This window comes from Crotalus tigris, unplaced genomic scaffold, assembly GCF_016545835.1.
Source record: "Crotalus tigris isolate CLP2741 ecotype Arizona unplaced genomic scaffold, ASM1654583v1 scf7180000024328.341495, whole genome shotgun sequence".
In the NCBI taxonomy this organism is placed as follows: Eukaryota; Metazoa; Chordata; class Lepidosauria; order Squamata; family Viperidae; genus Crotalus; species Crotalus tigris.
Genome location: NW_024100499.1, coordinates 168,651 through 181,422, shown reverse-complemented (window position 1 = coordinate 181,422; position 12,772 = coordinate 168,651). Strand labels below are relative to the sequence as shown.

At 60.8% G+C, this 12,772-nt stretch overlaps 2 protein-coding genes across 5 annotated transcripts; both read right to left on the bottom strand.

The window, feature by feature from the left end:
* Positions 1 to 100: 100 nt before the first annotated feature.
* Positions 101 to 10,118, bottom strand: LOC120299959. Of its 4 annotated transcripts, XM_039325337.1 has the most exons (12): positions 7,917 to 9,815; positions 5,898 to 5,941; positions 5,168 to 5,231; positions 3,827 to 3,967; positions 3,361 to 3,444; positions 2,867 to 2,922; positions 2,644 to 2,775; positions 2,495 to 2,537; positions 1,632 to 1,733; positions 733 to 859; positions 511 to 581; positions 101 to 400 (listed from the first exon to the last, which is right to left on the bottom strand). In XM_039325337.1, the coding sequence occupies exons 1-12, from the start codon at positions 7,959 to 7,961 to the stop codon at positions 245 to 247; spliced, it is 1,065 nt and encodes a 354-aa protein (XP_039181271.1). In that variant the 5' UTR covers positions 7,962 to 9,815; the 3' UTR covers positions 101 to 244. The 4 variants fall into 4 exon arrangements, with proteins under 4 accessions (XP_039181271.1, XP_039181270.1, XP_039181272.1 ...); XM_039325336.1 differs by lacking the exon at positions 5,898 to 5,941 and having other exon boundaries at positions 9,359 to 9,815; XM_039325338.1 differs by lacking the exons at positions 5,168 to 5,231; positions 5,898 to 5,941; positions 7,917 to 9,815 and adding an exon at positions 9,958 to 10,118.
* GCC1 (GRIP and coiled-coil domain containing 1) lies at positions 9,964 to 12,306 on the bottom strand. Its single transcript, XM_039325332.1, has 2 exons — positions 11,706 to 12,306; positions 9,964 to 11,622 (listed from the first exon to the last, which is right to left on the bottom strand). The coding sequence occupies exons 1-2, from the start codon at positions 12,261 to 12,263 to the stop codon at positions 10,312 to 10,314; spliced, it is 1,869 nt and encodes a 622-aa protein (XP_039181266.1). The 5' UTR covers positions 12,264 to 12,306; the 3' UTR covers positions 9,964 to 10,311.
* Between the last annotated feature and the right edge of the window lie 466 nt (positions 12,307 to 12,772).

Below are 12,772 nucleotides of genomic sequence, written 5' to 3'. Positions count from 1 at the left end.
TGGGCTGCCTGGAGCCAAGCTGGTCCTGAGATTTGGGGCCTGCCCTCCCCCATTGAAGAGAGGCGGTGGGGTGTAGCTCCCTTGCCCATTTTATTTAGCAGAATGTTGAAGGACAACCATTTGTCTGAAATGATATAGGGTCTCCTGCTTGCGCAGGGGGTTGGACTCAGTTATTCTGTTATGTTTTATTCAAGGGGTGCTTGACTGCCTCTCGTGCGCAGCTGGATCCGAAAGGCTTTAGGGGCTAGCCAGACGTAGCCAGGGAGTCATCATAGAAGGCCTTCAGGTCTGGTGAGCAATGCAGCCGGAGCCGCTCACCCGCAACCTCCTGGCGGAAGTTCCCCCGCAGCCAGCCGTAGACCAGGCTGTGCAGGAAGCCCTGGAGGGGGGCGGTCAGAGCCTGGGCAGGGCAGAGAAGTCGGCCATGATTCCCCTCTGGGCGGCCATGATTCTCCTCTGGGCGTCTCTCTCGACCACCCGAGGAGGAGCTTCCTCTCCCCCTCCACTCACCGTGGCCACCAAGAGAGGGAAAAGGGTGGAGAGCTGCAGGCCAGTGAAGGACAGCACCACCAGGAGGCAAGCTGCGGGCAAGAAGGCCGGCCGGTCACTGATGCAGCCAGCCCCTGTCCTGCCCCTCCCCTCTTTGCACAATGGGTGGGGCTCTTCCTCTGTGCCGGCAGCGGGCAGGCCCGGCTGAGAAGGCCAGCTGGGAAACGGGCACAGGGTGCTCACCTGGCATCCAGCAGAGCACGAGGGCCAGCTGGAAGCTGCGGGTGACGTGGCTTCTGCCGGCAAGAGCCTCGCTCCGCAGCCCATGGCGGTCCTGGCATTGCCACCTCTTCACCCTGCAATAGAGAACCTGCCCGGGGAAGGCAGCGGCATCAGAAAGGCCACGTCCAAACCTCGACAGGAAGCAGGCAGAGCCCGGGACGGGGGAGGGCAGGGGGGCTCCACCCGGACAGGCCTTGGCTAGCTAAAGAAGAGATTCGGCATCTTCTGTCCCCACTGGCCTTGGAGGAGAAGAGCGGCTGGTGCTGGGGGGGGGGCGGTGCTAGCAGAGCAGATCCTAGGGGAGACAAGAGGGCAACCTCCATGGGGTCTTTGGGGAGCCAGAGGCTCCACGCCCACTCTGGTAACCAATGGGGAAGGGTCCAACCTCCCCCATAAGCCCCCCTGCCTCACTGACAGCTCTGCCACTGATTCTAAAGCTGCACCCTAAAACAAACTCACAAAAATTAAGTCACACAATGTTTTAAGTGCGACAGACCAAGCAGTTCCTTCCGGTGCCCGCTCGGCACCAGAGACAGCTTCGTGGGCCATGAAATAAAGCCAGAGGGGAAAAGGGCAGGTGGGGAGGGCAGGAGGGCAGTGGCCTGCTTTGGGCTTAGGCAAAGAGGGTGGTGCACGAGCCGGCCTGGCCCCTCAGCAGCCCCGACAGAGAGAGAGAGAGACCCTGCCTTAGCCAAGGGCTTCAGCCCAGCACCCGGGTCCAGCGCTGGACCCCGCCCCTTCCAGTCTGTCCCCGTAGCTTCAGCAAAAGAAAAAAAACTGCCTCCAACGGGCCTGGGCAGACTGGTAAGCAAGCCCCCTCCCCAAACTATCTGCCGGGGTCTTCTTGTTGCCTCACTTACCGCACAAGCGGCCACAATCAAGGCCACAAACACCAGGAAGAAGATGCTGCTCTCCGTGCCTGAGTGCTGGGGTGGGAGAGGGGGGCCTGGCCGTCTGTGGGCCTGGGGAGCAGGACCAGAATAGGGTAAAGAAAAGCAGAGATGGAGAAATGACTTTCCCCTTCATCACAAGTACACACTGACTAGTCCCTCGTCATCCTTTCCTAAAACACGACAGGCAACCTCTTCTCCTCCCCATCTCTTCTCATAAAGGGACCCTCCTCAACCCTCCTGGGGTCGCCATAAACACACTTATTTTAACCTATATCCTTTCATCCCTCAAAATTGCATTTAAGCCATCCCTTGCTTAGGATTGAAGGAAATTTACCCAGGACTGTCAAATTTAGTGATGCAGAGGTTTATAATGGCTAAAAAGCAATTAATTATTTCCAAAAGGAATTAGAAAAAGAATGGCGTGAACCCAGCCTCCTTTTAAAGGCACCGGCCGCCATTTCAGCATGATGGCTGTTTCCTCAGAGGCTCCTGGAGGGAGGGAGACCCTCTTGTCTGGCCGCCCTCGCCCCTGAGGGGGACCTCGTGTCCTCCAGGGAGGGAGGGCAGAAGATGGCTCTACTCGCCAGCTGCTCATTCCCCTGCGGTCAGGCCTTGCCCCCACTTTAGTTTGAAGTCCGAGGAGGAAGAGGGGGCATTTCCAGCTCACAACAGCAGCCCAGCAGTGCCGCCAACTGCCTGGGACCATGGAGGCCCTCCTTCGCTAGCCTCTCCGGAGGGAGGGAGGGAGGGTGGATGGGCCATCATTGGTCAGGGATGCCCCCAGCCGAAAGGGGGGGTGGAGGGCACGGCTGAACCCAAGGCTGCCCTACCTTAGAGCAGGAGTTCTGGGAGAGGTGGACGAGAATCAGGCAGCTGCAAGAGGAAGGGAGGAGGTGAGAAGGCCCCAGCCCAGGCCCCACGTCCGTCAGTCCCACCCTAACTCGCTGGGACCAGCAGAGGAGGGGACGAGGCTACCCACCTGGAGCAGGAGAGGTTGGAGGCCCCTGAGGAGTCCTGGCCGGCCTGGGGCCAAGGCTGGAGCAGGGCCACGCTGCTTAGGGGCCTGCCCGGGAGGACCAGCAGAGCCAGAGCCACGAGGCCAGGGAGCAACCTGGGAGGCAAAGGGAAACCTCTGGGGAGGGGCCCTGCAGGGCCAGAGACCCTCCTCCGGCCATCTGCAGGCTCCCTTGAGCTCTACCTACCAAGCCAGGGCGTAGGGCAGAGCCAGCTGGAAATTGGGGCAGCAAGAACTGTTCTCCTGGGCAGGGGAGAGAGTGATGCTTGTGGGCATGGCGAAGAGGAGAGCTGGCCTGGGGGAAAAGCAGCCCAGCTCCCACGTGAACTGAAGTCACAACTCCACCCCACGGGGCTCAGGCCGTACCTCACAGAGATGGATGGACGGACGGACACTCTCTCACTCACTCACTCACTCTTAATGGGGACTTCAGCACTGGAAGTGCGGAGAGCCCAGGTGCCACGAAGGCTTTTGCCCAAGGCTGGGGCTGACCGGCTGGGCCCTCCTCCCACCTGGCTGTCCTGTGGGGAGCAGGTTGGAGAGGGGGAGCGGCTCTCAGATTCACCCTCCAGCCTCCTCCGCCCAGCCACACACTTGGACAGGCGATCGCAGACGGCCCCAGCAGCAGCAGCAGGGCAAAGGAAGCCACACCCCAGAGACCCCCCCCCCCAGGGGCCATACCTGAGTCACTCTCCAGCCTCCGACCACCCGGTTCACTTCGCAGGCGTACACCAGCACCATCAGCAGAGAGATGGCGTAGAACATCTGAGGGGCAGAAGGGAGGGGACGCACAGGGTCTGCAACGGAGGCAGGCCCTGCTCCCTCCCGAGCCCTCTTTCCTTGGCTTCAGGACAGCCCCCCTCCCGTTCAGCCCCTTCCATCCTGGCTCTTAGGTGGGGCCAAAGAGGAGAGAAGGAAGCAGCCCTCTCCAGCCCCAAAGCCCCCTCCCCCGTCCAGCCCTAGTGTGGGGAGGCAAGGGCATCTCCGCCTAGTGAGAAGCTGCTGCCCGGCTGGAGGACTGACCCACCAGCCCACCCCCATCCCCACAGCACGGACTGGGCTGGGCTAGCAGGGAATCGACACCCCCCACACACACACACTTAGACCTGCCACGCCTTCAGTGCCGCCTGAGGAGGGGCAGAGTTACCATGCCAAACATCCGCCCATACGGGCAGAAGCTGTGGGCCGCCCCAAAGTGCTGGGTTGGAAGAAGGTGGATGGCCATGGTGGGAATCAGCACTGCAGCACCCAGGAAGTCTGCAAGGGAGAGGAGGACGAGAGGCCGGAGCTGTGGACAAGCAAGGGGTCAGAAGTGCCCTCCAGCCCCCCGCAGGCAGAGCCACCCTCCCTTCTGTGCCCCTCGCAGCATGGGTTCTCCATCTGCTCCGGCATTTTCCTACAGCCGTGCAGTATCTGGGCGAAGGCAGCCTTGCGAGTCCTGGCATGGGGGGGGCGTTCTGTGGGGCCAGGGCTCCAACTTAGCCCCTGGAGAACCCTGAGTCATCAGCAAGGGCGGGAGGGGATTGTCAGCTGAATGCAGCCACGCTTGGACAAGGCAAGCATCTGCAGCAGGGGGCCTGCCTGGGGTAGGACCCTAGAATCTTAGGGCTGGAAGGGACCTTGGAGGTCTTCAGTCCACCCTCTGGCCAGGGTAGGAATCCTTATACTTTATTATGCCTTTCTCAAGCAAAGGTGTCTCCCCGTTTTTTCAAGGGGCCTCTATGTCTGTCCTGGCAGCCTGAACTAGCCAGCTGGCCAGAAAGTTCCAGGCTTTTAGCCAGAAATCAGGGCTGGCAGGCTGCTCAGCTTGGGGCAGCAGCACGCTCAGCCTTCCAGGCTTGGCGCTGGCTCAGTCATCAGAGGCAGAATCGCTCCATGGTTAATAAATATGGACCCATTTCCAAAAGAGGCCCTGGACACCTGGGCGGTTCCTGCGCCCCACACCTGGCAGTGAATCCCGGCGGTTCGTCTTCAGTGGGATAGCTGCCACTGTTGCCCTTTGGGGCATTTTTGCAGGTGGCCTTCCCTGGAAATTAGCTCTCAGGTGGAGTTATTCGACCTCCATTTTAGGGTGTTTATGGTGTTTTACCAGACAGCATCAGAGTTCTTTAAATGAATCAGCAGGAGAGAAAGACAGAAGAGGGAAAATGGGCCAGATGGCATCCTGCCCTCGGCAGCGGCCCTCAGGGGCAGGCGGCTTCCTTCTGGGGTGGCATCAACTGAGCCCACAGCAGGGATTGGCACTTTGGCATCGGGGACCCTCTGCCAAACTTTCAGACGCCAGTCCAAACACAGCAGGCATTTCACCAGGCTGGTTAAAGATCTATCAGCTGCCAAACCTGTGTGCATTAAAGTTGGTGTGTGTGTGTGTGTGTGTGTTAACATGTTGGACAAACCCAGCCAGCTTGTGTTATAATTCAGTGTCTTGTGGAAACCCAGAAAAGCAAGTTGCCAAACGCAGAGCAACCTTTGGGAGTCACCATCAGACCTGGTCACAGCAGCATTGTCTCCGGCGGACGGCCATGGCCAGAATGGAGCCGCTGCCCAGCAGGCTGAAAGGGAAACCCAGCAGGATCCGGTGGGCCAAATGCTGCCACCGCCACAGATCCACCCAGGGCCAAGCTCCTCCTTCCTCCCCTCCCCTCCCCCCAGTCAAGTCTGCACTGGGAGCAAGTCCCGGGCCTTTCCTCCTCCACCCCTCCCCATTTAGCCACCATCAACCGTCCGAGAACAGGGGCCTCCCTCCAGCCCTGCTGCACCCAAGGAGGCCCACTCACGCAGCAGCCAGACACCCCAGGAGGCGACCCGCTTGCAAGTGATGCAAAAGAGGCAAGACCCTGCTGCCCTCCCTCTTCCTCCTCCTCCCCACACCTGCCCTGCAGCCCAAGCCTTGGACCTTAGACCCTTCCAAGCCCTCCTTCTCTCTCTCTCACTCACTCACACACACACACACACACACACACACACACACACACACACACACACACACGGCAGGGACACACACGGCAGGGCCACAAGGAAGCCCACACTGGCCGGCACGGGCACCCACCCTCCTTCAAAGGGGAGCCAGATGGAGTGGAGAATTTCCGCCCTACCCCGGGGTTAGTTTCCCCCAGGCTTCCCCCACAGAAGGCAGAAGGCCAGGCTCAGCCACCTGGGTTTCTGAGGGGGAAGGGGAAGCGAGCAAGGCCCCCCTCTTCGCCAGTCCCTCTGCTCACCTGAGGGAGAGGGTCACCAGGTAGATGCACACCAAGGCCAGAGCCTAGTGAAGAAGCAGAAAGACCAGGGAGGGGGCGTCCAGTCCAAGCCAAAGCACCCCGCAGAGAAAGCTCGCCTGAAGTGGGCCAAGGCGCTCCCTCCCTTTCCTCGCCCAGACTGGAGAGCAGGCCAAGAGCAGGCCGGGATCAGAGTCTTCCTAAAGTCTGCTGGCTGCTCCCACAACCCTGGCGAGCCTTTCCCAAGGCTCCCCCCCCCCCCATCTCTCTGCAGGACTAGGTTCCTGGCGCCCCAGGGATCCTGGCGGCTCTTCTGAAAACCCATTTCTGACTCTTGGTAAGGAATTCAGATTTGCACGAGGGGCTGATGATGAAGATGCCATCCAAAATTGCATTGGCCTTCCCTGCAGCCACATCTAGCTGCCCACTCATGGCTTGCAATGTACCGTTATTCCAAGTGCCATCACCGGGGCTTCTTTCCCCTGTGCATTGGGTGGTTTCTGAAGAATTGTGCATTTTCTCAATTAAACCTGACATTGGGTTAGTATCTCCAACCTGTTTATATCCCTTTGAGTATTGTATTTTTGGGTGCTCACTATCTCACTCAATTCTGCATCATTAGCAAATCTAAAACCACTGTTTCCTCTGAGTTGTTAACGAAAAGGGAGGCGAGGGAAGCACCCAAAACTGGGCGCCTTTTTCAAATGATATGAGCCGAGGTGGCGCAGCAGTTAGGGTGCAGTACTGCAGGCCACTTTAGCTGTGTTCAGCAGGTCAGCGGTTCAAATCTCACCGGCTCAAGGTTGACTCAGCCTTCCATCCTTCCAGGGTAGGTAAAATGAGGACCCAGATTGTTGGGGGCTATGTAAATATATATATATATATATATGCATTGCTTACTGGTGTACACCGCTTAGAGAGTGCTTGCACTTAAAGCGGTATATAAGTCTCATAAATAAATAAATAAATGGGGAACCAGGGAGAAGCACTGGGAGGATTCCGGAGTCAGCAACGCTTTCTGCTTAATGGTCAGTGCACACTTAATTGGCTAGCTAAGCAGCGTGAGACCAAGTACTTCAATGGTCTACCGTTTTCCATACTCTGCAAGGCAGTTGCCCAATTGAATAAAAAAATTTAAAAATTCAGGTTTGCAAAAATTTGTTGCTGACAAAGCTAAGCTGACCTGCAATAAAGCCAGCCTTGTTTTCGGCTGCCTGCTTCTTATCCTCCCGTGCTCTGTGGATGTATGGAAGCTGCTGGAGAGCAGGGCGCAGCAGCGGCCCTTTTGGAAATCTGGCCCTGCCTTTCCCGGAGCCAGAGGGTCCCCTCCATTCCTGGGCAAGCAAACCAGGGAGGAGGCCAGCTGACTCCCTTGGAAAGCCCATGGTGGGCCTGGAAGAACCACTCCCCCCTAGGGAGTGCAGGGAGAGGGCCCTGGTCTTGCACCAACCTGGCTGGAGAAAAGGCTGTGTGAATAAGGGGGGGGGAGGGACGCCTTAGGAGCCCAGAGTTCTACTCAGGGGAGCCCTGGCTCACCCTGCCTGGGCCAGCCTAACTCCCCAGTCAATTCTGTGGGGGGGGGGAAAGCTTCTCCAGGCTGGGCTGGGCAGCTGGAATTGACAGCCATTGTGGGAACAGCCCGTCCACAGTGGCAGGGCTTCTTTGGAAAGACTGGAGTTCGCTGTCAAGCCAGGCTGCCCGAGTCAGAAATTCAGGTGAAAACATCTCTTTGTGCTCTCCTCCACACCCATAGCTTACTGTTTGGCGGCCTGGGCAACAGACGCGCTCGCACAGCCTGGTTTGCAAGCGCTTGCGTCCCCATGGATTGCTACACAAGGCCAGACGCGGACGGAGGGAGCCTAGCCCAGCACCAAACCCCTGCTGGCTCTGGAGTCTCTTTCTTTTGTGAAAGAAAGCCAGGCAGTCGCAGCACCATCCAGGTTGGGCAAAATGTGCCATCACCGCCCTCCCCAAAGCCGCTGCCTCTCCCTAGGAATGTGCTGAGCCCCCAGAAAGGCCTACCTGGTCAGCCGTCAGGGCTGAGCCCCGCTCGCTTTCCTCAGCCATGGGATGGCGGCTTCAGCTTCAGCTCCTGACCTCGCCCATCCTCTCGGCCCTCCCTCTCAGCTGAGCTGCTTTGCACAAGCCCTCCCCCCCAGAAGCTGCCCCAAGGGCATTTGATGATGTCCAGCCTGCCACTCCCCTTACCCAAGGCCTCACCTGGCTACGGGTAAGGGGAGGGGTGTGCTTCTCAAGCCTTCCCTGTGGAAGGGGTCAGACTTTGCCCCCTTGCCCTGCTGGCTCCCCACCCTCCCCGGCCATGCTCTTCCCAGCAGAGGCTCTGGGGCTCTCTCTGAACGTGCTCCCTGCCCAGACCTCTGCACACTCAAGGCAGGGCTTGGCCCCATGAAGGAGAACGGGCCTGGCAAGCTACTCGTCTGCATTCAAGCTGCAGCCCGCCCTGTCCTTCAGCTCGAAGGCGTCCAGTTAAAAACCCACACAATTGGAGGTGGGGGGGAGAGCGAAACAAGGCCCACATTTGGCCACTGAGCACAGTGGGTGAAAGGTGACCCTCCCTCTCAATGCTCCTTAAATTCAGCTACAGGCTGGGTTTGTGCAGCGTGACCAGCTGTCAGGTCTTTAACGGGACTATTCAAGCAGGTTGCACATCCACCACTAGGCATTTCAGCATATGTGGCCAGAGTGGAGCAAACCTAGAAACCAGTGATTAAACCATGGCTTAGCCAGCCAAGGAAAATACCTCATCTGAACTGAGCCAATCATAAGGGGCCCTGCAGCTCAGGGGTCGGAGACCTGTGGAGTTGAGAATATGGTCGTGGCCAAGTTAGCCTAACCTCTACCCCCACTCGGGAGCCCCCTTCCGGGGGTAACCCCTCTCCGCCCCTAAACCCAGGGCCTCCTGCTGCAAGCGCCCTCAGCTCAGGCCTCCCAGAAGAGAAGCAGTCATGGTTTGTCCCAGCACCTTAGCAGCAGCTCCACTCCCCGGCAGACTGCAGCACTGGGAATGGCTGCCCAAGCACCAGCCGCTCCGGGGGACGGGTAGAGATTTCATGCTGGGAAAGCAGGGATTCTGGATTGTTTGCTCCCTCCTCCTAGCTCCGCTTGGGGTCACGTCATTGGCCTTAAAATAGAGGGGTCCAGAAGTCTCAGGCCGCTGCCCTGCCCAGGCGGGTGCCCTGTGGGCCTCGCTTCTGTTCTCCTTCCACAGCTCAGAACTGATTTTGCAACTCATCCCCCCTCCCCCACAAGCTTCTCCCGCACTGCAGGCTCAGCCCTATTCCGTTCTGTAGTCTGCTGATCCAGATGGCAGAACTCTAAGGAACCCAATAAGCTGCAGTTGCTCTGGGCCCTCCACTCCCACCTCCCCAGAGGACGGATGGCTAAGCCTTCTGCACCAGGAATGTGAGTGCCTGACTCTCTTCTGACCTCACAGTTGCTCTTACCTGCACCCAGTTCTCTTTTTCAGATAACTGTCTGCACTACCCGTACAAAATACAACTGTGTTTACATAGGCCATGCCCCAAGAAATTGCACATTTTGACATAATGGCTTAATCCTCCCAGAGGCTAAGACAACGGCTGAGTTCCCGGGCCAAAACCTGCTGTGAGGCTCCGTCCTTTCATACATGATGCTGAAGTGCCTATTAGACGCAGCAGGCAAACTGAAACTGGCGGATGACCCTGCAGGGAAGACGGGTAACAAACCCCAGGCTGCTGTCCTTTCTGGGCTGTGAAGGGAGCCAAGAAGGACCCCCGCCCTATGTGGCCACCCTTGCCAGATGGGAGGCCATAGAGTCGACTTCCACAGAAATGGAGAGGGGGGAGGCAGGACCCTCGGCCTGCCTTCGAGTCCTCGGCTGGGAGAAGGCATGCAAGCAGTGCCCAGATTAGGAGGGGGGAAATCTTGGCACCTTCTGGCCAGGAGCGGCTGGAGAAGCCCACCAAACCCCCACCAGGGACTGTGCCTCGACCGCAGTGGTTGAAGCAACATCCCGGGGGGCTCCATCTAAAGGCCGGGTTCTGCCTCAAGCCCAGGCACTCACAGGGGAGGCTTCCACTGCTGACGCTTTATTGACTGGCCTCAAGCTCAACTGCAGGTTCCAGAGTCCAGAGGTTTCCCCAGTCCACATTTGGCACAAGTGTTGGAACAAACACTGGCCAGACTCCTGCATGGAGCGCTTTAAAAAGAACAAAGATCCCAAATTGAATCCCTGCAACCCCAGGGAGGTAAATCGCTCAAGCTGGAGTTTCAACTGGGAGCCCTGGCTGGTCCCGTGGCCTCCCCGCCCAATGGCGAGGAATGGCTTCTGGTTTGCTTTGAGGCCAGGATGGGAAGCCAGCCTCGTTTTGAACCCAGCAACCCCCGCCCACCCAGAGCAAGCAGAGGGGGGGTTTTTTCATCTTTTCCCCGAAGGCCACCAGCTGCTGCTTCCATCCATGTGGCTCAGGACAGCCTGTCTCTCCTCTGGGCTAAAATGCAAAATAGTCAATATGGCTGTCAGGGTTTGCTGGCGTCCCAGCGAATCTGTCAAAGTCAGGAACTTGTAGAAAATGTTCTTGAGGTACTCCAGGTTGGCTCCCTCCCTGCTCTGGTCCCTGAAGGTCTTCTGAATGCGGCCCTGGAGCAGAGACACCTCCTCCCGGTGCTTCTCTCCTTCTTCCAGCAGCTTCTCCTGGAACTGGTGAGCCTCCATCTCCAGCTGGTGCTTCTGCTTTCTCAGGGCCAGGAGCTCCACCTCCTTCCGAGCCAGCTGCTCCGTGTACAGCAGGAAGGTGGGCTCGTTGGGGGCAGGGAGAGGCAGGGCCAGAGGCTCCAAAGCATCATCACCCACCCCACCACTGCTCTGAGCACTGCCGCTGCCACCACTGCTGACACCTGGCCCCGTAGTTGCTTTGGGTGCCTGCAGCCCAAAGGGCATAGCCAGGACCCTCAGCTGCTGCAGCTCCTGGTCCTTTTCTGCCAGGATGGCCAGGGCCCGGTCGCGCTGCTTGTGCATCTCCTCCTCCAGCCGGAGGGACTTCTCCCGGCCGTCCGACAGGCAGCGCTCCAGCTCCTGGCGGTGGAGCTGCTGGAGGAGAGCCGCTTCTCGCCTCTTGGCCTCCACCTGCTCTTGGTGCTGCTTGGCCTCCACTTCGCGGGACAGCCGAAGGGAAACGTACTTCTTCTTCAGCTCCGACAGCTGCTCCTGACTCTCCTCCAGCTCCTTGGCCAGGTTCCCGTCCTTGGCTGATTTGTTTTTCAGGACCACCTGCGCCCTCACCTTGTACCTCTCAAACTCCTCCTTCAGCTGCTTGAGCTCCTGTTGATAATAGGCCACAGTGGCCTTCTCACCATCCCCAGACTCCATTTCCTTCGGGGGCTCAGCCGGGCAGAGACCCCCAACGTCCCCCACGAGAGACGGGGCGTGCTCAGCAGCCACTCGCGCCAGCTCCGCCAACTTCTCCACCTTGTCTGTCAGCACGTTGGCGTCCAGGTGGCCGTCCTCCAGGGCAAGGCCCCCGGCGGCATGGCCAGAGGCGGCGAGGGCCAGGGTCTTGTTCTCAAGGTCCAGCTGGGCGATGCGGTCCTTCAGCTTCTGGATGGTGGCCTGGTCCTTCTGCCTGGCCTTCTCGTAGGCTCCGAGCAGCCCCGACATCTCAGAGACCCGGGCCTCCAGGGCGGCCACACGCTGCTCTCCCATCCGGAGCTGCTCGTCGGCTTGGGCGGCCTGGGGGGGCAAGGAGAGGCGGTCACTCCCACTCGTGGGGGACCAGGGGAGGGGAGGGGAAGGGAAGCCCCCCCCCCGCGCACCTTGCCGGCCTCCTGCAGCAGCTGCGCCTGGAAGTAGCTCCGCAGGCGCTCCAGCTCGGCCCGCAGCTCCCGGGGCTCCGCCCGGCGCGCCTCCTCCTCCGCCGCCTCCTCCGCCGGGCCCTGCTCCGCCTCGCGCCGCCGAGCCCGCTCGTCCTGCAGCAGCCGCTGGAGCTCGCGCAGCATGTCGGCATGGTCGGCCTGCTCCTGCGCCCGGTCTCGCTGCTGCGCCGCCAGCCGCGCCCGCGCCTCCCGCGCCTCGCCCTCCAGCCGCTCCCGCTCGGCCCGCGCCCCGCGCCGCTCCGCCTGCCAGCTCGCCTCCAGCCGCGCCTTCTCCCGCGCCAGCGTGGCCAGCGCCGCGCCCAGCCGCGCCTCCGCGGACCCCTCTGCCGCCGCCGCCGCCGCCGCCGCGGGCCCCTCCGCGGGAGCCCCCGCCGCCGCTCCCGCCGCCAGCGCGCCCAGGCCGGCCTCCAGCGCCGCCCGCTCCGCCAGCAGCCCCTTGTGGGCGCGCACGAGGTCCCGCAGGCGCGCCCGGTACTCGCGCAGCTGCTCTTCCTGCATCGCCACCGTCGCCAGCAACTCCCGCCGGCCCGGCCCGCCCGCCGCCTCCGCCGCCTCCATCGCGCCGCGCCACCCGGCCCGGAAGACGCGCCCTCACGCGCCTGCGCGGGGTCTGCCCCCTTGCGCGCGCGGGGCGCCGGGAGCGAGAGGGGCGGGGCGACGTAACGGGGGCCCACGGGGCGTGTTCTGGCGGCAGGAAGGAAGACCCGGCGAGGGACGCGCGATGCGAGCGGGCGAAGCGGCCAGGGCGGTCCCGGGCGCCCCGTGAGACAGCAGGGGACGCAGATGCAGAAGGGGACCCGTAGCGCAGTCCTGGCTGGACCGAGGACCGCCGCCCAGCGCATCTCCCTCCAGTGCCGCGTCCCGCCTTTGAGGAAGGAGACCGGCAAGCTGGAATGGGCTCCGCAGGGGGCAGCCAGGCGGCTGAAGGCCCGGAAGAGAGGCGAACGCGTCGGAGCCCGGGGGAGATCCCCGCCGCCTTCAGGTGCAGAAGGACCCCGGGGCCGGGT

Coding starts and splice junctions, on each gene's coding strand:
- LOC120299959 (XM_039325335.1), bottom strand. CDS start 9,147: ATGAGTTGCAAAATCAGTTCTGAGCTGTGGAAGGAGAACAGAAGCGAG. Junction 3,968..8,877: donor GGAGTGGAGCTGCTGCTAAG/GTGCTGGGACAA, acceptor GCTTGTCCACAG/CTCCGGCCTCTCGTCCTCCT. Junction 2,538..2,643: donor TCCAACCTCTCCTGCTCCAG/GTGGGTAGCCTC, acceptor TTCCTCTTGCAG/CTGCCTGATTCTCGTCCACC.
- GCC1 (XM_039325332.1), bottom strand. CDS start 12,263: ATGCAGGAAGAGCAGCTGCGCGAGTACCGGGCGCGCCTGCGGGACCTC. Junction 11,623..11,705: donor TGCTGCAGGAGGCCGGCAAG/GTGCGCGGGGGG, acceptor TTGCCCCCCCAG/GCCGCCCAAGCCGACGAGCA.